The 23,621-nt window shown below is 43.5% G+C and overlaps 1 protein-coding gene across 2 annotated transcripts in view; it reads left to right on the plus strand.

Moving 5' to 3' along the window:
- The first annotated feature begins 644 nt into the window (after positions 1-644).
- Positions 645-23,621, plus strand: part of GABBR2 (gamma-aminobutyric acid type B receptor subunit 2) — a 459,095-nt gene continuing 436,118 nt past the window's right edge. Inside the window, exons 1-2 of one of the 2 annotated variants that reach the window (XM_071455578.1) lie at positions 645-831; positions 1,639-1,951. In XM_071455578.1, coding sequence (XP_071311679.1) covers positions 761-831; positions 1,639-1,951 — 384 coding nt within the window. In that variant the 5' untranslated portion in view covers positions 645-760. The remainder of the gene's footprint in view (positions 832-1,638; positions 1,952-23,621) is intronic. The other variant, XM_071455586.1, reaches the window with a different exon arrangement.

Here is a 23,621-nt window from a genome sequence, read left to right on the forward strand (position 1 = left end):
TGCCTAAGGCAGGGTTAAGAAAAGTTTTGCATTTTGCCTGTACCACCTCCTGTATGGGATCTACCTGAGATGAAACAGATCAGCGAACTGCTGCTATGGGACTCTGCAGGCCACGGATCTGGGCGGGCAGTGTGAACGTGTTCCCTGGGGTGGGGGGGTAGCCTGGGAGCAATGCAAAAAGCCTTGGGCTGCCTATGGGATATGCCCCACAGCCACTGAGATGTGGAGATAATTATTTGGGAGAACAGGCTATTCACAGAGTTGCGACAGCCCTCGGGAAAGCTCAGAGTCCTGCCGCAGCCTTAATATCTTTCTTTCTTTTATTCTATTCTTTTTTGTTTGTTTGTTTTTGTTTTTGTTTTTGTAACCCGAGCGCTGTCAGGCTCCCCAAAACCAGCCAATTCTGCGGGAAAAAGATACCGGTTTAAAAAAAAACAAACCAAAAACCAAAAACCAAAATCAAACCAAAACAAAAAAAAAAAAAAAAACAAACCCAAAGCCCCACGACTTCAGCTCTAGCGAAAGGCGCCGCTCCTGCGTGCCGCAGAGCTGCCGTGGCCCGGGCTGGCTGCGCGTGTGCGTGTGCGGGGTGCCGAGCCCGAGTGGGAGCGTGTCTGCGTGCCGCGTGTGAGGGCGGGGAGAGTGCGCGGAGCCCGCCCGCGCCGGGCAGCGCTGCCAGCGCGCTCCGTGCGTGTGCCAGCGGGTCGCGCGTGGGGACAGCCCGCGGGCCGCGGCTGCCGCCGGCCTCCCCTGCCCGCCCATGGGCAGCGGCCGCCGCTCGCACCTCCCCGCGCCCACCCGCGCCCGCCTTGGCAGCTCCACCTGGAGAAGGTGCCCGACCCGCAGGCGGCCAACGCTGATGCCGTGAAGAGGGAGCTCGGTCCGGCCCCCGCTGCCGCCGCCGCCGCACACTTTGCTGTGCCCCCGGCCGCGCATCCTGCCCGGCGGCTCTGCCCGAGCCGGAGGAAGGGCGCAGGCGGCACCCCGCGCCCGCGGCGGGGGCTGCCCCGGCTCCCGCGGAATGCGGCACTAGCACCCCCGCCCCGGCTCCGCTCCGCTCCCCTCCTCCGCCTCCCCGGCTCTAGGAGGGGGCTTTTTCCTCATCGGCGTTTTCTGCCGGAGCATCCCTTTTTTTTTTTTTCCCTTTTCACCCTTTTGGAGAAGGAGAAGGAGGGGGAAGGAAGGAAGTGTTCAATGAGGGCTGCTCGGCTCCCCCCCCCGCGCCTGAGAGGTGCTGTCCCTCCCTGAGCGGAGAGGGGGGAGAGCTGCCGGGGAGGCAGAGGCAGGTCCCGCTCCCTTGCTGTGCCGCCGGGGAGAGCGGAGGAGGGTGGTGGGGAGAGTGTCTGTGTGTGCGTGGTGGTGGTTATTTATTTATTTATTGCTCCTGGTGGTTGCAGCTGGCAGACCTGGGAAGGAGTAGGCGCCATTGCCAGAAGGATTATTGCCAGGGGAGGGGAGGGGGGGGGGAAGAGAGAGGAGACCCCGAGGCTCCCGAGGAAGCGGAGAGAGGCAGATCTTTTCCTCCCGCCTTGGCTTCTGCCGCCGGGGGATGCGCCCAGACTGAGAGGGGCTCGGCTCTCTTCCGCCGCTCAGCCCGTTCCCCCACCCTCAGTCCTCCTCCTCCTCCTCCCCATCCAGCAGCATGCATCCCTCTTCGCGGAGACCGGCCGCTGCCACCTCCAACCCTGCCATGCTTCTGCTGCTCCTGTGCCTGGGCTGGGCGCCGCCGGGCTGGGGCTGGTCGCGGGGCAGCTCCCGGGGGGCGGCCGGGCTGCGACCCAACGCCACCACGCCGATCTCCATCATGGGCTTGATGCCGGTCAACCAGTCCGAGGAGGAGAGCAGGATCACCCAGGGAGTGCTACCCGCCGTGTATCTGGCCATGGATCAGATCCGCAACGAGTCCCTGCTCAGCCCCTATTACCTGGACCTGCTGGTCTACGACACGGAGGTAGGGACCGCCGCGGGCCCCGCGCCGCCGGGCGCAGGGGGAGGCGCCGCCGCCCAGTCCCGGGGCGCTGCGGGTGCAGGGGCGCAAGGGCAGCGCGGACGCCCGGGCCGGGGCTGCGGCTGCCGGCGGGGGCCGTGCGCGCCGCCTCCGAGCCGCCTTGCCCGCCCGGCCCCGCAGGCTGCCGGCAGATGTGCGGGGACCGGCGGCGGAGGGGGGGACGTGGGGCCGGCGGGCCGTATCCTGCCCGCCCGGTGTTATCAGGAGCGGCTGCCCCGGCAGCTGGGGCTCGCCCCGCCGCGCCAGGAGCGCCCCTGTCCGGGGGCCGCCTGCAGCGCGGGGGTGGGCCCGGACGGGTGCCCGGGCGGTGGGGGGTTCTCGTGGCGGTGGCGGTGGCTGTGCCTGGGATCCGCTGCCCTTGGCACGCACATACACCGGTGGGAGGAAAGCTGCCTCGCCCAGCGGAGCCGCGGCCGCATCCCTGTGCCAGCCGCCACCCGCTCAGCAACAGATGCAGTTCGGGCGCTCCGCTCCCCCGCTCCGCCAACGGGCTCACGCTGCCAGCCCGGCTTATCCCATGCGGCGGCGGGACGCGAAGGGCAGCGATCGCAGCCGTAGCTTGAGGAGGAGGAGGAGGGGGAGGAGGGGAGGCTCTGGCAGGGGCTCGCTGAGATGCCCCCCGTGCCTGCCCTCCGGCGGGAGCGGCTGAGCGCTCGCCCGGGGGTGCGCGGCGGGCGGGCGGCGGCGGCGGGGCGCGGAGGAGCTCGCTTCTCGGGAAGAACTAAATTTGCAGCGCCGGTCCCCGCGGAGTGCTGCCAGCACGGCGGGATGCCTGCCCCCGTTCCGGAGCGCTGCCAGCGGCCGGTTCAGGGCTGGGAGAGCGGGGAGCCCGGCTGAGCGAGGAAACACGCTCCCTTTACCTGGGAGAGGGAGGCAGGGAGCGAGGCGAGGGCTTTGTCGAGCTGGTTGCCACTACCAGCCGCCCACAATTGCCTTTGGTTTTTGTCACAACTTCAGTACCTGTGTGTTTGCGGAGGATACGCGCGGCTCCGGTACCGGGGCTCCCCTGAAGATGGCAGTCGCTTCTTGTGCAATGCTGGCGCCGGGGTTCTCTTCCAAGACAACCCCCGGTAAAGCAAGTGACTGCTGAAAATCTTGCCGGCTGTAATTTAAGGAAGCCCCTGTCTGCTCCCTTTCGGTTCTCGGGGTCGGGGGGGAACGAGCTGAGAGCAGCAATGACAGGCTGTACTGCTTCGTGACAGTGTTTGCGTCCCTGAAATGACTACCGAAGGCCTCTCCTTCCAGGGTGGCTGCTTTTTATTGACATACATTTGTCATAGTGTGTTTTTTAAAGATATCTCTGAGCAGAAATGCATGGAGGGCAATACTGCTGAAGATGTCACTTAGGAAGGAGCGGGCTGCCATCCTGTTGTGTTGTGTGAACAAGACTAGATACTGACAGGGAATACAGGCAAGATCAACCTAGAGTAGCTGCTTGTTTCCTTAAAAAATGAATCTCAGGGAACTCTGCAATTGTAATGAAAAGAATTATGGGGATTTTCTGAATGGCATTACCTGTCTCATAAAGTGAGATGCATGTCAGGAAAAAAATCACAGGTCTCCTAATCCTGTTTTCATTATGTTATTCTATATTAGTTTTTCCCTTGGATAGAATTACTACAAAATATGCATAGGAATTAGAGGAGCCTAGGCAGGATGTCCCTTCTTCATACAATAATATCTTAATCAATCAGGTGCTGCACTTTATTGCAGTCAAAATATTGTGACGTTCTTCATAGAGATTTTGGGTTCTAGACTAGGTAGTTATCATAAAAATATTCAGGAGAAAAATTACCCTGTTTGTTCTGGAATGAGTATCAGTTTCTTAAAAATCGCATTTTTACTGCTTGGTACTCCAGGGACATAAAAAATCCAGGGTCATGTTGCCAGCTTGCTGTGTTGTTTGAATGCTTTTAAGCAATTAATAAATGGACGGTTACGGAATGCTAAGTCAGGCGAACGTATATGTTTGGAGTACAGTTGGGTCATTACTACGTGCTTAATAGTGACAAGTAGATAAGTTAGTGTCCACAAGGAGTGCTAGATTGACTGCACCCAAACGGAATGGACGAGTGCCTGGAATAGCCATTAAATACCTAATGGCAGCACAAACTTTTTCTCTCGGTTCAGACATTACCTTTTTCCTTCGGTGCACTTATGGTAAGCAGGAAGGTGGCTGGCTCATCATGCCCACTTGATTCTCAGCCTATTTTCTGAGGTTGCCAATAAATAGATATGCCTGAAGGGCCTGGATCCTTATCATTGCATAATCAGAGGTCAGGGAATAGCTCTCCCTTACAGGGCTTCACAGGTGGTCCTTGTGACATTGTTGGCTCTTGAAAGAGAAAATGTAGAGCCTTGAACACATGGGATTTTTTAATAGCTTGAGAAATAATTGCAGTATATTTATAATGCTTAGGAAATGTATGGCAGTGATTTACTAACTCATGTATTCTCCCTTGTGTCTCTCCACAATCCCTCATTGTTGCAGTCTGATCCTTGTATTGCAATTTTCCGTAAGGCTTTAACTAAGTGCTTGTGAAAAACGATAATGAAAATAAACAGACTAGATTGTTTTTTTATTATTTTTTATTATGCATTCAGGTTCATTCTGTCAGGATTGAACTGAATATTCTATCTGGCTTGATAGTTCTGGTTTGCATAAGGAAGCATTATAATGCCTTTACTTTCTGACCAGCCATCTGAAGAACTGCAGTGTGCCTTCTAAGGTCAATTGTTGTTTGTCAGCACTTGAACTCGTTAACCTTTGAGGACATGAGCAGCAGCTCTAGTGTTTTTCAAAGCATTTAAATTGAATTAAGCACTTAAGTACAACGTTTAGTTTATGACTCAGTCGAGATTGTGTGAATTACATCTTTGTTATGAAATATGACCACAGGTTACATCACATACAAAAATGCAGAGGCTTCTGTTCTGGGTATTTTTTTGATCTTTAAATGTGCTCGGAGCATGATCCTGATCCAGTCTATTTTGCTACTTCATGGGCATGTCTTTATCTATTTGGGCATTCCTATGCAGACTCAGCCAATAAAATGAAGCTCAAATGTAGGCATTTGCAGAACTCTGGTCTAAGTGACTTTACTTTGTGCTGTTCATTTCGATGAGAGTGGGAGTCTCTCTCTAGATGAGACTCTTGGGCAAAATTTCATAATTGTGTTATTTTAGAAACTCAAAAATTTATAAAGTGATCTCTAAAGAGTCTCATCCAAACCCCATTGAAATTAATGGCAGTAAATTCACCAATTCCAGCAGCCCTTGGACCAAGTCCTAGAAGTTAAGGGTGCTTGATAGCTTATGGCTTCAGATCAACAACCATGATACAATATTTCTTTTCTTTTTTTCCATCCCTGTGATTGTAGCTTTAGTTGGTTGAAAAAGAAAAGAAATAGTTTGCAAAATAATGAAAGAAAAACCTCTACAAACACTAGATACAGCTGAAGATGCGCATAAATCAAGAAAGATTATTTCAACTTAAGCACCCTGACACATATCTGTTGGAGGAAAAAAGCAGAATAACCCTAAAAAAAAAGGAATTAATCATTCTAGTGGACCCTATTATAAATGTCAAAAGTATTTAATTTGCATCAGACAAAAACTGACCATATGGTAACTGGAGGAAGAGGCACTGTGGAAGAAGGCAAGGGAAGTTAATTCAGGTTGGATACCTGTCCTTCTACATCTGGACATCTTCCCTCAGATATGCATTGGATTTTCTTATTTCTTGTAGGAGCAGTGCTGCAAGTGGTGCACAGACAGTATGAGTTTGTTTTTTTAATCTAAACGTGCATAGTCAAGAAAGCACTTGTTTCTGAAAATCAAAGTGAGTTTTGACAAGCTAAAAAAAATCTTCCTGAAGTAAGTGGGTATATTATCACAAAGAGGAAAGAATATTTGTACTGGGGAGATGAGATTATTTAATTTTCTCTAACTACAACAAACACCTTGTGGTAAGCAGGATATAATCTCATTTTTGTGAAATAATACATTCTAATACCTTTAAATAGCGGGTTGGCATAGAGGGATGAACTGTGGAAAATGCACAGGACTCCACAAAATCTGAAGGAAAATGTGAGCTTACTGATATTTGAGACATATTTGCCTTTTTCTATTCTGTAACTAAGTAGAACGTGCCTTTCCTAATTTATCTGAGAAGAAATTACACTTTAGGTGCAGTATGTGTAGACTTTATCTTTGTTTCCTTCTTCTTTTTTACTAAAAAAGTGCATGTTTTCAGTAAAAGTCTCAAGGCTTAAGAAAGACCATGCACCCATCGGAGTCATTCTTACCAGCTGTTCTAAGTTTTAAAGGACCCTGAGCCCCCAAATAAAGATGCCTCTTCCAGAAAGTCCTATCATGAGTGGTGTCAACAAAACCCACTCATGTTTTGTTGCTGCATGTGGAAGTAAGAAAACTGTTCACTTTTGCTGAGTATGGGGAACACATTCCAGAAACAGGAGAGCAGGTTTGTGTCAGTGGTACAGGATAAGGTGTCTGTCCACTGGAGCTCCACAAGGTGGTTCTCAGAGAGGGACAGACAGCTACTGGTTGCTGTCTGAAAAATTCCTCCATTACCGTAACAGGGCTGAGCAGGGGCACCTCTACCCCCTAAAGAAGTGCATGGGATGTGTTGGTTAGCCCCTCTGTCTTAGGAGGCATCGATCCAAGTCCCACCCTGGATTTGCAAGAGGAAGCATGATGTACCACAGTCAAGTGGAGTCTCTGGGGTGAGCCCTGTCATGCTTGTGAGTGCTCTGAGCACTAAATTGTCTGGAGCCTTATTTTCATTTCTGGAGTGTTCACAGTGGGACAGGTGAAGCTGTGTTGTGGTCATCTGAGGGTAACAGCTGAATACATGGGAGAAGTCAGGGTCTGAAAGAGGGTACAGTGAACAGCAGACAGAGCTGGCAGACATTTGTTCTTGTGTCATCAGGTGAGCATGTGTCTGGCATATGTTGAGGCAGTTGGATAATTTCTTACCTTTAAATATTACTGAGTACTTGTGCTGTCTGATATTTGCAGAGAGGGAGGCATTAAAATGCGCTGCGCTGCGTGTATGGTGACAGTCACTGTCTGCTCTGCTGGTGACACTCTGCTTGGAAGGGACATCTTTAAATAGTCACTGTCCCCTCTGACTTCCGAGTAACATGACTCCAACATAACCTCCTTTTGCTTCAGAGTTTTGTAAACTTGGAGGGAAGAAAGTTAAGTGTTTATGTTAATTCCATGCTGGCTTCTCCGCTGATGTTAAGCTGTGGGTGGGGAGAGGAGAGAAATCATGTATTCACTGCACCCACTCCTCTGGGTGCGGATCCCAGACCTGCAGAATGTATATCCTCTAAATATCTCTGCAAAGAGATTAAAGCCAGTTTCTGGCATATGTCTTGCAATCTCTTGTATAACTTATGCTATGCATACTGCAAAACACACTCTTATGGAATCTTTAGATTCAAATGCCAAACGTGCTCCATCAGCATGGAAAAACTATTTTTTGGACTAAATCTAGGAAATAGTATTTATTTGCATTTGAAGAAAGAGTAGAAAGGCCCAGTCCTCTTACATCAGCCAGAGTTAATTACTCAAGTTTGTGGAGAGGATGGGATGTAACATCCTGGTGATAACTGTGAAGAAAATATTTGTAAGAGGAAAACAGAGAGGAAGGAGCTAGATGAGAGTGATTTAGTGATAGCATTCACAAAGAAAGTTGTTGATATGCTATTTATATTGTTTTAATTAAATACATGTAACTATTTAGAATGACATCACAGCATTACATGTCAAGGCTGCAAAACACCACCTTGCATTAATAATCTGAACATGATGATACATGCGCATATCAAGTTGTGTTCTCTGCTTTCAATTTCATTGCTTTGTGGACATTTTCATGGCATAAGGCAGAAGAATAATGCCTTTGAGCAAACTGTATGTAGAATCTGGGAACCAGACAAAACTCAAGTGGATACCTTGGCTATGATAGAAAGGAGATACTTTCCCTTAGAAGGATTGAACCATTGCACGCAGAGGTCTGGCTCAAGGAATCAAGTGGTGAAAGTTAACAGAGGAAAACCCCCCATTATTCCTTTTGATTTGGATAATTTTTGGAGCAGCTGGGGTTAGCAGGGATGTGTGCTGAGATCAGTGAGCACAGCTATGACTCAGCCTTGTGGAGATGTCTGTTAATACACAGCAGCCCCATATATCCCAGGAAGCCTATTTCAGACTGCGGGATTCCAAACTGAGATGGTGCAGTGCACATACATCACATTTTTTCAAATTTATTTTTGTACTAGGAATCTTGGAACTAAATCAGTGACAGAGCCTCTAACTTTTCAGCAGCCAGATGCACTCTGATTTGTGGGTCTAGCTGAGCTAGAAATGAGATTTGCAGTGCCTTTGTGGTTCTTGGGCTCCAGTGTTAATGGCCCAGTAGCCTGACTCCTGAAGCGAGCTCCTTCAGCTACACCATTGCTATGACTTAAAGAAGGTGGTGCCCCTGAGAACAGGTGGAATATGTTTTCAGTCACCCTGTGTCTGCCCTTGCCATGCCACTGACACTTAGGGGATGCCTTCTTTGCTAAGCAGGGATTTCTCGACTTGCAAAGGCTTTTGCTGTGGGTAAAATCTGCTGGATTTGGGGACTGCTGGATACTGCCTGCTGAGTGGAAATGGGGCATACTGACTGGCAAACACTTTTTTAAATTTTATTTTTCCCCTTGTGATGGAATAGCCGTGTAATTTCATTGCTAAGTCAGTGATTGATGATCAATTTCTGTGCCATTAATTTTTCATTATCATCTGCCTTTATTTCTGACGGTTTTATCTATAGTATTTTTCAAACGAGTTTTCTCAATTGTGAAGAGGAAAGCTAACAAATTAAAGACAAATATCCACCTTCTGCCTGAAACCTATACCCACAAAGAATGAAAAATATGGGGGCTAATTCAGCAGGGATGTCCAAATTGTTGTTACTGAGGCTTCTGAGAGATGAAGGCCCAGATAATGGACTAATTGCTTTAAAGTGAACATCAGGACTTTGAGTGATAGGATTAGAAAACTTAGGTTTCCTACTATGGCCATGGTACTTTCCTTAAATAATTAATGAGTTCTAAGATCAGAGGACCATTAGGATTATCCACATTTTACAATACAGACCATGTATTTCAGCTGGGGATTTCTGCCTGCACTGCTGCAAACTAGAATATGTACTTCAGAAAACCTTTCTATCTTGTCTTAAGGATCCCCCAAAATCATTGTCCCTGGACAACTTTTTTCTGTAATTTGCTTGTTATTTCCAGCTTAATCTTTGCTGACCCTGCAGCCACTGAAGCTGTGAGAGGAGCAGCTCCAATTTTTTTTCACATACACCTCCCTCCCTGCAATACCTCATCAGCTGCAGACTCAGGACATCACCAGCAGAAGAGGGGGATCAAGGCTTTCTGACTTTCATGGCTGTCTAGGGGATCCTTCCCTTTTCTGAAGGACTCTGGTGGATTGGATCTTGATGGAATCAGAAAACTTTGCTTTGTGAGCCATAAAGCCACAGACTTTATGTGGAAACCTTATATGCTTGCTTCTTTGCAAGCTGGGTCTGCCAGGCTCTTGTGCTCTGTCACTGAGTAGATGGCTCTGCAGAGCATTTTTTGAATCCTTGTCTGAACTGATTTTCTTCTTCTTTACCCCCACCTTTTTTGTAAGACCCTTTTTGCTACAATCCCCATCAGAGGAACTTAATGTGTCTGTCTGATTATTTCCATAATCTCTTTTATTTTATTTATCAAATAATCACCACCACATATCTCTAAAAGAATCTATTTGTTGAATCTTTTATGTCCTTAAAGTAGTTATATATTCTAATTTACCATTTACCTAGGGTAGGCCTCAACTTCTGCTGCAGCTTCGTTGAACTACAGAATTATGTGAAGATTCATACACACAATAGGTGTCTAAGTAACCATTTTACATCCAAAACCTCCAGGGAGAAGTAGTAACAGGCCCCTTTTGGGATGCTAATTAACTTCCTTTCCACTGTTTACTGCTCCTGTTTTCACAGGGATTTAAGTGTTTTTCTAGCAAAGAATAAATCTCTCTCTTTAATATCTTTAACTCTATATGAAGGGACAATTTTTGACAGACTAACACTTAGTGTGGTATAAAATGCAACATGTAAAATTTTTCAAGCATTGTCATTCAGATGTGCTGTCATGTTTATCTTACCAGCACCGTGTAGGTACATTTTGGTATACACATATGGTATAAAAATATTAAGCTCTGTGTATTTGTGGGGTCTTCCATATAATTTTAAAGTTCTGTAGAAGCACCTTGGGTTTTGCTTTCTATTTTCTCCTGTGAATTTGGCAAGACCGAAGTATTAATAATTTACAGGAGGTTGATCAAGAGAGAAAGCCAACTTCCTCTTTTTTTCCCCATCCACTTTTCCTAAAAATTATAAGCAGGACAAAATTCCATGTTGCTGGTGAGAATCTAATCTGGAGGGATGTGCTAGTGGCAGCAAGACTTTGTGCGATGTAGCAAAATAAATTAAGTTCCAATAGCTGCCTGTGTATAAAGTGATACAAAAAGTTTTGCATTTTTAAACTTAGCCAAGATCCCCTCTGCTCCTCATTTTTTGCTGTGAAGCATGCTAATAGTATCAGCTCCACATCACTTTTTTCTTTGTTTTCTTTTTTTTTTTTTTTTTTTTAAGGTTTCTAGTTAGGTCCCTGAACTAAAGATTTGCTTTCCAAAAAGCACAGAGTGATTTGCATTTTCTGTCAACAACAGTGGGAATTGCTGAATGCTCAGCACTTTAGAAACCCAGCCCACCTATGAAAATGCAGTGCTTCTATGAGGAGGAGACCTAGAATTGCCACTTTTAATTAAGAACAAAGGCACTCATCGTTACTTGCTTTACAGTTTCAAATTGCCTGGTGGAATAAAATGCTGATTTCATTCAGCCTTTGGGATAGAAATCCTTTCAGGATCAATGGCAGTATTAAATATCTTTTTAAATTAGATAATTGCATCTCAAGGATCTTGTAGTTGAGAAATAAGCAAGGTACAGTATTTTTAAAAAACAATCAATCAAAAAATAGTCATTTTTACAACTAACACATATTTGAAAATGGTGTGTTTGACCTTGGAAAAAATAACAGCTTGTATAAAATAAATAAAAGGAGTGACATGGTGGGAGTACTATGTCCCTAGGGCCTTCTTACTCAAGGCAGGTCTGTATGGCTGACATGGTTATGTCACTGGTGGGTTTTAGGAGGCGTGATCTCAATGTCAGCAGAAGCCCTTACTGTAGTTACAGCAGGCAAACTTTTTTTTTTTTTTTTAACAAAGGTTATTTAGTTAAAAGGGGATAGTTTACCAAAGGGCAGAAAGTGTGTTTTCCTTAACCACTGAAAAGTTTGGTATTATTAGAAATCATTTTTCCATCCACAATAGAGCAGGTTACAGATTAAGCCACCTCTGAACATTAAACTAGACAGAAAGAACTGCTGATCTGGGTTTTTTTCCCTCAGCGTTTTATGCATTCTTGTCTCTTTCTTCTCAATCTTTTGCAGTTTGTCATCTTTATTCTCAAAGTGCTGCCACTAGAATTTCATCTATTACTTCAGGAATAATCTCACCATTGCTGTAAATACTAGTAATTTTATCTCTTTTCTTCAAGCCTTCTGTTCAGAATGGAGGAAATTAATTTGATCTTTGTGTTGCACTGCTGGGAAAAAGGGAAAGGAGGCAGAGAGATTTTCAGCCTACACACAAGGAGTGAGACACTAGGTTTTGAGGCAAAACAAAATTTTCATTTCAAATGAAAATTTTAATTTCAAGATGATCTTGAAGGTCTCTTCCAACTTTGTCATTCTGTGAATTCTGTGAATTCTGTGACGTAGATAGCCTGCATGTTTGGATGGTGCTATGGGAGGTAAATAATTCTATCTGGATAGCAGTTACTTAAAAAGCTGGGACGTGTTACAACAGACAGTAGTATCTTGATAGTGAAGCTGCTCTTGGCAGTAGGTAGAGGCTTGGTCTCAATATCAGAACAGGAGTTTCCTTCCACAAGAAATGTATTGGTTTCCAATACATTACCAAGGTTTCTTAGGATATGTGAGTGCTCTGTACTCCAATTACACTGAGCGATTAAGCAACAAGAGCGGAGACACGTGGGACAAGAAGGGGTGAATGATAACCTGCTTTGAAAAAAACTAACATGTGAGGCTGGGATTAGAACATCCTATAAATGTTAATGGGTGTTACTCAAGGGGGAGGAAGCTGTGTGTGGGAGGCATGAGGTGACATATAGCTTAAATATATAGCCAGTCTTTAACACAGTTAATACAGTCTATAATCAAGCTTTTACATGAACTAATAACTGTTTAAGTGATTTACAGTTCAGAAATACTTATCAGGGGATTGAGAATTGAATTTTAAATGCTGTAAAATTTGAGAATAATGTGGCAAGGAGGACAACACTGAAAAGATTCCTCCTTTTGCCTTTGGAAAGTATTGGCTGTGGAGGACACATTTATGCCAGGTGTTTGGGGTTTTTTCTATTTTTAAGTTCTTAGGGATTGTGCTTCTATGAGGGAGCACAATTTCCTCCTACAGTTTCCCTCTCTGAATATTACTCAGTTTGTGTGGAACTCACAAAGGACATGCCAACAGTGAGTCATCTGATCACCAGCTCTGTCCTAAGGTTTTTAGATAAATCTTGCAAAAGCTACTTTAATGTACTGAACAACAGTGATTGACCTTTGGTAAAACTCCCCAAAACAGTGTGGAAGGCAGTGTTTAAAGTCAAATGGCCTTCTTTTTCTGACACTGAAATCAAGTTTCAAAATCAGTGCTATTTCAAGTGCTTCACATTTGAAATAGAGAGGTGGATGTAAGAGAAGCTGATGTAAGATGCAGTGAGTTGATTTATCATCTTAAAATTTCCCCATTGTTACATTTTAGTAGTAAATTTTGAGGTTGTTGGGCAAACTCACTTGAAAGACTCTATCTTCAAATGTGAAACAGAGGCTTAGTTATCTGCTTTTGTAGGTAATAAGACTCAGGATATGCTACTCTGAAAATGAAGATTATACCTGTATGATCAGTCATGAGCATGGCAAATATAGCTATTTTATTCATAAAAATGAAAACGCAGGGGCTTGTTTTGATGCAAGCTTTACAGGATTAGTTAGTAATAAAAATACTATCTATGAAACAATTGTCTGGTTAGGTAGTTAAATGTTTCTGTCAGGAAGCAGATTTTCGGGACACAAGTGACAGGAGGCTGCTGTAATTCATAATCTTGTTTGTTCCTTTGCCAGGCATGGGTTAAATGCAGCAATGCTGAGGGCACCCAGCAGTAGCACCAGAAGAGAAAAAGACTGGTCTAGGTTGAAGCTGCTCATGGATCTATAGAATAAGGTGATGCTCCCTTAAATGTGTGTCCATCCGTATGGTGCTGAAAATTACCTCATAGCCTCTGATTGGCCATTGCTCTCTTATGAATTTAAAGGCACTGGCTGAGCAACAGGGGTTCAGTGAGGTATGTTGTCAGATTTATGCCTTTTGAAATGCTAAAGAGGGTATTGGATAGTCAAACCACATTTTTTTGTTACCTACCTATGAGCCAAAGCTATGACTCAGTGGAGGCCTATGTCCTCACTTAGCTGGTGAGAAGATTTGGGGATAGGAAGAAGAGCAGTTCAGAGTCCCTTATCTGCTGAGGTTTGGCAGCATGAATGCCTGCTTTCTTCTCTTCATTAGTGCAGTCAATGCTGAAATAATGCTGGTAAGGAAGGCTGGTCCAGAACTGTTCACCAATAAAATCCCATTTAAGCCTCTAAGGAAGGTATTAAATGGGATTTAAGCAACATCTTGGCCTATGCTGGCTGTCTGCTCAGGGAAGAGTTTCATCTTAAGTTAAAAAAAAATGTTTTAAAATATGTTTTCAGTGATCACATTATAGAATCACAAGGCTTAGGAATGGAAAATACCTATTAAGTCATTGTGTTAATTGTTGCTATGCAGACTGTGCTATGAGAGTATGCTTCCTACTTTGTGTTGTGCCCAGACAATGTGTTAAATTTCTTGGCCTAGGAAAGATCCATAATAAATATATATCTTTCTGCATTTGATCTGGCCATGGCCTTGTACAGGAAGAAAGCCAGTATCTCCTTCCCCACACGAAGGGCTCCACGCAGCCTTGCTGCTTTCTCACTATGGGCAATGGTGATAAAAAAAACAAAGACTTTTTGCAAGGTTTTTTCTCCACCCTAAGCAAGGGCATTTCTATTTCACCTTATGTTTGTGTATAAGAATGCATTGGGCTCTTTTCTTGACCATCCAGTTGCACAGGTGTGTTGGCAGAAGGGTCACTGTGGACAGTTAGTGATTAATTGAGAGTATCTCCTGCTTGGAGCTATTTACTGGGCCCAAGGTAGACATTTTTTGCTTATTTATACATTGCTATTTTGCTTGTTTTAATATTATTTATCTATTTACTTCCATGCCCTCATGTCATGTAATATATAAATTGTAATTACAAATTAGAATGCTTACAACTAGAATTTATGTGGAGATTTTCTGTAAAACTTCTTAGTTGTGTGTCAGTTTCAGAATAATTTGTTGACCTGTAATGCCGTGTTTTTAAAATTAAAATTAGACAAGCTACCCTTACTTTCTGCAGCAAACTAATGCTTCCTTTTTTTTTTAATGTCAGCCATTCACAAAATAAATTGCCAAGCTCTGAACATATAATTTCAAATTTGATTTATACCAAATTAACCTTCTGCTTATGAGCCCTTCCATTTGTTTTCCTTTCAGATTATTGAGTCATGAAAACCTTTGAGGTTTTGGGTTTCCATCCCAGCTTGGCACAGGGAATTCTTTTGAAACCTTGAATTTCCACAAGGTGGTGAAGTAATTTGCTTTTCAGCTGCATATATAATGAGACGTGCTGAAAATCAGAGCTTTTTTTTCTACTCAGAGAAGCAAACATCTCCCAGATTTCCTTCCTGTCTGTGCCACTAGGCTTGGCCTTTGTGTTTCCTTCCCTTGCCTATGACAGCATTCCAGTAGGTTTGGGGGGCTTCCTGTGGATGAGGAGAGCTGGCTGCTTGAATGGAGGACAGGGGTCAGGCAGGTGGCTGCCTCCACAAGAACAGTGGCATCACTGCTGAGAAAGGGGCAGGGAAGATGCTGCTTGTCTGAGGGGTGAGGTGGGCTGCAAGTCCTGGGGAGCAGAGTTGCAGGTTCTTCTCTGGTGTGGTGATCCTGTGTATAATCCCTTCTCACCCTGCTGAGTTTTGATTAGCAGCAGGGAAGATTTTCTCCAGCATTACTATTTTCTCTGCATTTCTGCGTGTACGGCATCCGTTCCATTTCGTGGCCTGGCATATTACTTGGGAAACTGCAAATAGTGTGTTGAAATTACTTAGCTAGCTACAACAATATGTGAAATGCCTGTCAAATGCTATGTGCCTGTAGATGGGAGGAGCAGGCCTGCATGCTGAATTTTCTCACAACTACCACTGATTTTAAGGAAAGCATGGGGTTTCTGACAAAAAGCAGAACCGGGAAAAGGGTTTACACCTTTGCGCTGATGCAGCTTTTGCACTAGAAGTCTATAAAATATTATCGATATACAAGACTTCATATTCTCTGTTTGACATGTATGAAGCCAATAGAAAATGTGTTTGTGCAAGATAAAACAAACTGAAGCAATCTTCTGACCCAATAGCATACAAGTTGCTGTATGCAACTCAAATATGAGTTCAGTGTACAACCACTTTGATCAACCCCTAGAATATCTATTTTCAAAGTAATCATATGAGTTCTTGTATTGATTTGTCACCTATGGTTGAATATTTCTCCTACAGAATGTTTAAAATGACACATGTTTAAAATTAGACTTGGCAGAGTAATTTGCCTAGAGATTATTCTTGTGAAGTATTGATTCACAGCACTGCTGTGAGCTGGATTACTGTCCAAATTGGAAAAGCCAGTCCTAGAGAGGTCTTTATCCTTTAATAACAATTAGCTGCTTTCTTAGAGGGACACAGCAGACTGAAGCAAAGGAAAGCTGCAAAATGTCAGGCAACCAGGGCATCTAAGGCCTGGTTCTCTTCAGGGATGAGAAAGAAAAAGAAGAAAAGCACCAAAAAAGATGGTTTTCTGGAGCTGGAAACTAGACACTCTGATGCTGTTTGTGTTACTAATAATTAGGTGCTCTGAGGAGCTGAATCGGACTCGCCTCTCTCTTCTTGGGCTTTTACCCAGCAGCTGCCTGATTGACCAGAAAAACCTAACAGCAGATGTGCTGCCTGCGGTCCATTTAGCCTTGAAACATTTATACAAGCATAGATGGATGCTGAAGAACTATGAGCTCCAGGTATCATTCCATGACACGCAGGTAAATGGATGTAGGTGTAGAGTTGTGCAGTGCTTGAGCCTCCTCTGTGAGCACACTTTGGAATTCTTGTGACTGAACTCCTTCCTGGAAAATCCTGCTGAAAGAGAGCAGATGTGGCTGTCCAGCAATGTTGGGGCTCTTGGGTGGATGCCTGACTGTGATGTGGATCTTGTAGTGCAGTCGTGCCCTGCTGGTGCTAGGAGCAGGAATAAAGAGTGTGTGAATTAGGGGGCTTGGTGAACACCTATGGCTCGTGAGGAGTGTTTGAGGCACCCAGGAAGTGATTCCCAAATCCATGGCTTGCCGAGTCACTCTATTCTTCTGCACTGTCTTCTGCATCTTGCTCTTCCAGCTTTCCACGGTGACAGCTTTATTGATCACTGCCTTTCTCTTCCTGCTTCTGCATGAGCAGGAGAGCAGCCTGTGCTGAGCTCTCAGAGCAGGGTGGGGATGTAGAGCTTTGCTTGCCAGTTTAAGGAAAAATTAAAGGCTGATACGAGAGATGAGGGCTCTGAGAAGCTGGGTATATTGAGATGATATCTGTTTTGGCAATAATTTCAAATTTGAGGGAAGCTTCTTCTAGATTTGAGATATCTCTTCATCTTCTGTACAGAAGTTAATGCAGTCAGTTTCTAAAACCTGTCTTTTAGTCTGGTCAGAAGAATTGTGGCAAAATTAAGAGGAGGAGCTCACATATCAGGGTGATCTGGGACCATAAACATATTCTTAAGGAGGTTGCTACTGATACGAGTTTCTGTTTCCCGCATCAGAGGCATGTGGTGGGGCAGATGCCCTCAGACTCATACACACTTACAGGCTGCTTAATATTTTGAAGTTGCAAAGTAGTGTGTCTCAATATGTTTACTTATCTATAAATCTTAAAACATGGAATGTACTGTTATGATGAAGTTATTAAAATTTGACATTATTACACCAATAACAGTTGTGTTGCATTATATAATGGGAAGAAAGTATTATATGTCTTCTTTTGAAACTCTAGAAGATTATCCAAGGGAGAAATTAGAGTGTAATTTTAATAGTGTATTTGGTTCATAAGCACTTATGTATAATTTTTGAAGTGCTTAACATATAACAAACATGATCCCATACGCTATAAGATTACTTGAAGATTGCCTCCCCGTTTAATAATGGAACACATATGCATCAACTGCATGTTCTCATTAAGAAATCACCTGTCTTGTAAATTACTTTTGATACCATTCACTGTTTTATTTATTTGTCTGTATGTTCCTATTGGAAATGTAATTATAGTTATGCAGTCCTGAAAAAAGTGTGTTTCTTAGTTTCTTGTGTAAAAAGAGAAAGTGAGAGAAAGCTTAAATAAGTGGAAAGCGTGGATAGGCGCGTTTAAGTGGACAGCAATTAAAACCTACTTTTTTTTGCTCAGATTCAGTATTTGGTTGGGCTGTGGGCAGTTTTGTGGAGGTGGATGTTTATTTGCTAATTGTGTTTACCTAGTTTCCAGTTCTAGGAGCAGCTCTAAAATATTTTTCCCCACATAAATATTCAGTGGATTTGAATTGCAGAACCTCAGCTCTGTTGCACTGACCTCTCAATTTGAATGAAAATATTGAAGTAATCTATAATTATATTTTTAAAATAACCCCTGGCAAAAGACATAGATCACTGCCTTTCTCTTCCTACTTCTGCCTGAGCAGGAAGACATGTCATGGTGACTTGGAAGAGATTAATAGAATGTGGATCCTTAAAATTTCTGATTTTTCTTCCTGGTTCTGAGAGTAGAGTACACACTCGAGTTTTAAGTACTGATTACAGACACACTGTAGAGGCCCTTGTCTTTAATTGTTTGTCAGGGACAGTATGAATGCAGGAGAGCTGGTTCTGTTTTTTTAATGCTGTTAGCCTAGACTTGCCATGTGTGACCTTATACAACCTTTGGATTAGCTTCCTTTCAATTAGAAAATACGGATACTTTATTCTTTGGATGCAAGATCTGCCATGAGAGGGACAGATAATTTACCTCTGGGCATTGTTCACTAGGAAGAGAGAAAAGGTGCAACTAAAAGTACTTGAGTTGCTTTTGCTGAAATAAAAAAAATTGAAAGAAATCATGACTCCCAATATATGCACAGGACTTGAAAACAGTGTTGTAGCTTCATTCATGAGCCAGGGGAGGAGAGTTGTGCTCTGCCATGAGCCCCTGAAGTTTTGAACATTCTCTGCTGCCCAGGAGGGATCACTGCCCTGCCCAAAGGTAGGATGTTTTGTGCAGGGTGTTCAGTCTTTGGCTTTGCTACTGTTTTATTTCAACTAATTAAGCTGTCACTACTCCAGAATGTGAATGCTAATCAAGAGGCAAGGGGAGCATTCTTGCAAGAGATGTCTGAATTCTTTGTATTAAATGAAGCTGTTTCAATCAGGAGCCTTTGGGAGACTTTCTTCAGCAGAGTACTTTATAACCTGGTGGCTTTGGCACTGAGCTGAGAATGGAATGCTCTTTTTGACTGTCTCTCAGGTCTCCCAGGATTAAATGTGCATTTCCTAATTACTGTGTTGTCAATTCCTTTTAAGTGGGACTCCCTTGAAAACTCATGATGTAGTACTTTCACATTAAAAAAAAACAAACTTAAATATTCACTAAGAATGAAAAACAGGCAAATGAAAACGATCTTGTAGTTCAGTAAATGGCTGCTTATCCATCAAATGGTACATCTGTGTCTGCAGTGTTTATTTATTTATACCAGAAGGACAGTGTTAACAGGACTGATATATCTCTCTATGCCAGCCACCCCAAGCAGTGGCAGCCTGGGGAGGTTTCCTGCCTCTAACTGAAGGAGGGCTGAACCTGGGCTGTGTGGAGAGCTCAAATCCTTGAAATGTTGGACAAAGGATGTGGGAGGGCAGCAAAGCTGCATTCTGCAGATTTGTGGATCCAGCCATGGAGCAGCTTTTTAGTGCAGTAGGGGAAATAATGCCCTTGAGATTTTCACCCATGGGGGTGGGCAGCCAGGTATAATTGAGCTGTCTGAGTATCACTTTATTCCTGTCTTTCACCGTATGGCTGACATCTGGAGTCTCTCCTTCTATGCTGTCCTCAGGGTGATCAGGCTGGTGGATTCTTACAGGCTTAAGCAAGTCTAAAAATAGTTTCACTGCTATGTAAAGAACAATATGTTGGTTCTTCAAAGTTATTTTTCTATTCTTACCTAGTTTTCTGGGTTAGTAGCCAGTTAAAAGGATGTGAAGCCAGGGCTTTGTTAGCAGTGGTGTTAACAAGAAAGGTTTACGTGCTGTAATTAGGGCATGGTCTGAGCAAACAAATAGACTTTACCACTGGGATTTTCTGAGTAGTGCTGATTTGCACTCAGATTGCTAGTTGACACTTGGCTGAGTCTATCCTAACGTGTATCATTTCTGACAGGAATGCTACAACATATCCCAGTCTGACTTAAAAGCTGGTTGTCTTTTCTTTGTTAGTAAACTGATTCCTTTGTAATGGAATGACACAATAACATGATAGCTGTGTGTCAGCTGATTCAAAGATTTGTGTTCTTGTTAAATAAATGCAAACCGCCCCCCTTCCTTCCCCCCAAACCCCCTAAAACCCAGCAGTGGAACAGTCACTGAAAGTGACATTGATAGGCAAATTATTTCTAAAGTGAAAATTTCAAGGCATGCTGGTTTACTTGTCTTACCTAAATAAGAAAAAAATGTCTGCTTCAGGCTTAAGATGCAATAAATGGAAGCACTACACTGGTTTTGGGTTGCACATGTATATTAATCCCCTAAAAGCACAGGCATTTTGCAATGATGTTAGGATACATCACCAGTGTTATTCCATAAATAAGACAAAACATCTCCTGGTTTTTGTGTGTGCAGCTCGTTGCATGCAATGTGTAACTCCACCTTGCACATTCCTGCATTCTGGGATGGTTCAGGAAACAGTTTGCTAAGACAGGCATAGGAAACAAAAGCATCCTGTTTTGTAGACTTGAGAGTTTGAAAGCTTCTGTAAATTTGTGACCTAGGAAGTTATTAAAAGACCATGTACTTGGTAAATCAGTTCTTGACATTGACTTTCACATGAATGAGATATTCTGTCTTGCCTCGCAGAGAATGCAGTTTCTAAGCACAGTATTTTAGGCATGAAAATTGTGAACAATAAAATACTCTCCAAAATGATAATTTTAGCATTCCTAAATTGTCATATCACTATCTTTGTTATTGGAAAAGTCTAACTGAAAACAGGAAGAAAAGTGTTATGTTGTCTATATTTTTCAACCCAAAAACTCTTAATTATGATTCCTGGCAAAATCTCTTTGTTTTCCAAATATTACACTTAAGAAAAAATTATGATAATCTTGGCTAAATTCCTTATAAAGAGTTGTTTTGAACTGTCATGAAAGGTAGCCAGTTTCAGTTTTATTCTAATGTTTCACTTTCTAGTGCAGCAGGGGTTCAGAGTTGTACAAAGGGTACACAGTTGCCTTATGTTAACCCTTTTTAAATGTTATTTGAGCTACTTCTCACAGAGCGGAAAGATATGTAGCTTTCCTTAACTTTTGGCCCCAAAAGACTCAGCCTTTATTCACTGATGTAATTCTGCCTTCTTACTCTATCTTCTTGGCGTCACCTTTCATTTATTTCAGGCCTTTGAAACTGCTGTGTTTAATGCACCTTCCCCATATGAGTGCTGTACATGCAGACATCTGGTGTGAGAAAAAATTACTTGGGCTTGGCATTTCTGTTTTCCTGTTACTGCTTCTGAACCGTAAGGAATTTGAGCAGAGGAGCTGGTTGATGAGGGCTGACAGAGGGGTTTGGCGCTGTGAAGCTGGGGATGTTCCCAGGCATGTCCAAGGCAGAAGGGCTCTGGGCTTCCTCTGACCTGAGTTTGGAAATGTGGGCTGGGGATACCTCCCTTCAGCTAGTGTACCAGGGTTCTTGTGCCGTCAAGGAGTAGGCACTTTTGTGTGGAAAATTCATCTAACCTATTTTAGGTGACTATTTTTAAAATAAAAAGAATTGTATACTAGAGAAAGCCTGTTTTTTTTGGCGAAGTCTAAAGGGAGCCTCAGCTGGCTGGTGTAGATGCAGATGTCTCCTCTGTGGAGGTCTGTATTACGTCAGCTAGAGACCTCCCTAGGTGTCTGGGGGAATTTTAATGTAAAACCCTGTAGTAACAGTGCATTTCCATCACCTCTGGCTCTCTGGGGGTTTCAGCAGATGGTCCAGAGAGCTCACTTCCCACCATCCCCACTTCATCTTTACTGGTTACAAAATACTCTGCTTTGGTCTCTCACACCTAGCCAGAAAAGCTGGAAAACAGGTCAGCAGTTTCCTGTGGTGTGTGGGCAAGCAGGGTGGTGGCAGCACAGTGGCCAGGAGTGCACAGCAGGAATCTCTTCCGTGCCAATCCTGTGGGCACACAGGCTGTCCCTCATGGAGCTGAGGATGGGCTTCTGCTGCCACTGGCTGTGGGGCTGTGCCTGGGGAGGGACTCACGTGGTAAGGCTTTTTTGTGGATGAAATGTTACAATGCTCGGGATGCACGTCCGGCTCTCTGGTCTTGCTTTCAGCTCCTGTATAAGGAGAAAATTGTGAGGAGAACTGTTCATGTAGAGCACAGTTTCTTTCTAAATCAATAACACTGGGAAACCACATTATTATCACCACTCCTCAAAAACCAAGGAAGGATAGTTTAGATATTCTTGACATAATTTTTGAAATTGCGTGCTCTTGTATTTTCTTTTCAAAATTAGTTTCAATTTAGATGGTAGTGTTTTTCTCTATATTCCACATTAAATTCAAAATTTAAAAAATTATAATTTGAATTATTGTTTTTATGAAGATGAAACATTCCAATCAATGAAAAATTAATTGTTTTCAGAATTATCTTTCATGGCAAAATCTCATGTTTGGGATTTTCTGTTCCCAATACCATGAAAACCACTTGCAAAACTTCACAAATCACTTGATCCTGTTCTGCACCTCCCTGCTCATATCTGCTCATGGATGTTCTCCTTCTATGAAATTCTACACATATATGTTTTCTGATCTTTATTGTGGAAGTTTCATAAAATGCCTCCTTTTCAATTTGAAAACAAAAAGGGAGATCTATCAGATTTTGCAAAAGTTAGTGCATTTAAGTATGCTTTGTTTAGGTCAACTCCAAGGTTTTATGCTTGGTGTATCATGTTTGAATGGATCCAAGTCTCTGGTGAATAGTGTTGCTTTTGGAGCAATTTGCTTGATCTTGATTTGTCACTTGTGCAGTCAGTCTCTAAAGAAATACCACCAGTGACATCTCCACTCTGCTACCATTCTCAGACACATCTTGCAATTACCTTAGCTTTCACAGTAAAGCAGTGATAAAGCAATGCAGGGGCCTTGTGAAGGCAAAGAATTAAAAGACCCCAGAAGGGCTGTTGTTAAGCTCTGGATCATTTGTAGCTTGGCTAAAGTGTGGTAGCCTCACAATCTGCTCCGAGAATGGTGACCTGCTGGACAACTAGCACAGGAGAAGTAAACCAGGGTCTGGTTCAAAGTAGGAGGTGGTAAGACCACTTGCTTGATTTGAGTAGTTCCACTGAAGGATGAGACATTTTGGCTTTGCATCACAATTAAACTTCCTTAATTTATTTTTTTTTTTTTTTACATAGGCAATCTTTAAAACTAAAAATGTCTTTTACTTTTATCTATTCAGTGCTCTGATACCAGCTGATGCCATACCACTAGAAACATTTTCTTGTTTGGTGGAGATGCACAGTAAATATTTTAGACATAGAGAAGTAATCTGGAATTCAAAAAAAAAAAGGAATTTAGCACTGTTTTCTGAGGGTGTTCATATCCAATTCTGTTATTCTCCAGACCTTCTATGTCCATCAGAGTCAAAGAACTCAGTCCTGCTGCCCATTTCCTCCATTTGTGGCTCTTACCCTCGTTTCCCACTGCTGGGCTCTTTTTGCTCTCAGTTAGCATATGCTCTGTCTTGGCTGACATCACTGCTGCTCCAGAGCTCCTCTCTCCTGCCGTGACCACTGACTCCGGGTGCTCTGTGATTTCTCATCTGCCCACAGTGAGGAGAGAGGCAGGGATCCAAGAGAAAGGAGTCATCAGCAGGGGGCCGATGAAATGTTGTGAAGAGGAGGTAGGCGTTTCACAGGGTTTTAAAACAAGAAGGATCAGGAAAAATGTCACCCC

Source organism: Agelaius tricolor, unplaced genomic scaffold (assembly GCF_023055355.1).
Source record: "Agelaius tricolor isolate 1412-34295 unplaced genomic scaffold, bAgeTri1.0.p SCAF_2, whole genome shotgun sequence".
Taxonomy (NCBI): Eukaryota; Metazoa; Chordata; class Aves; order Passeriformes; family Icteridae; genus Agelaius; species Agelaius tricolor.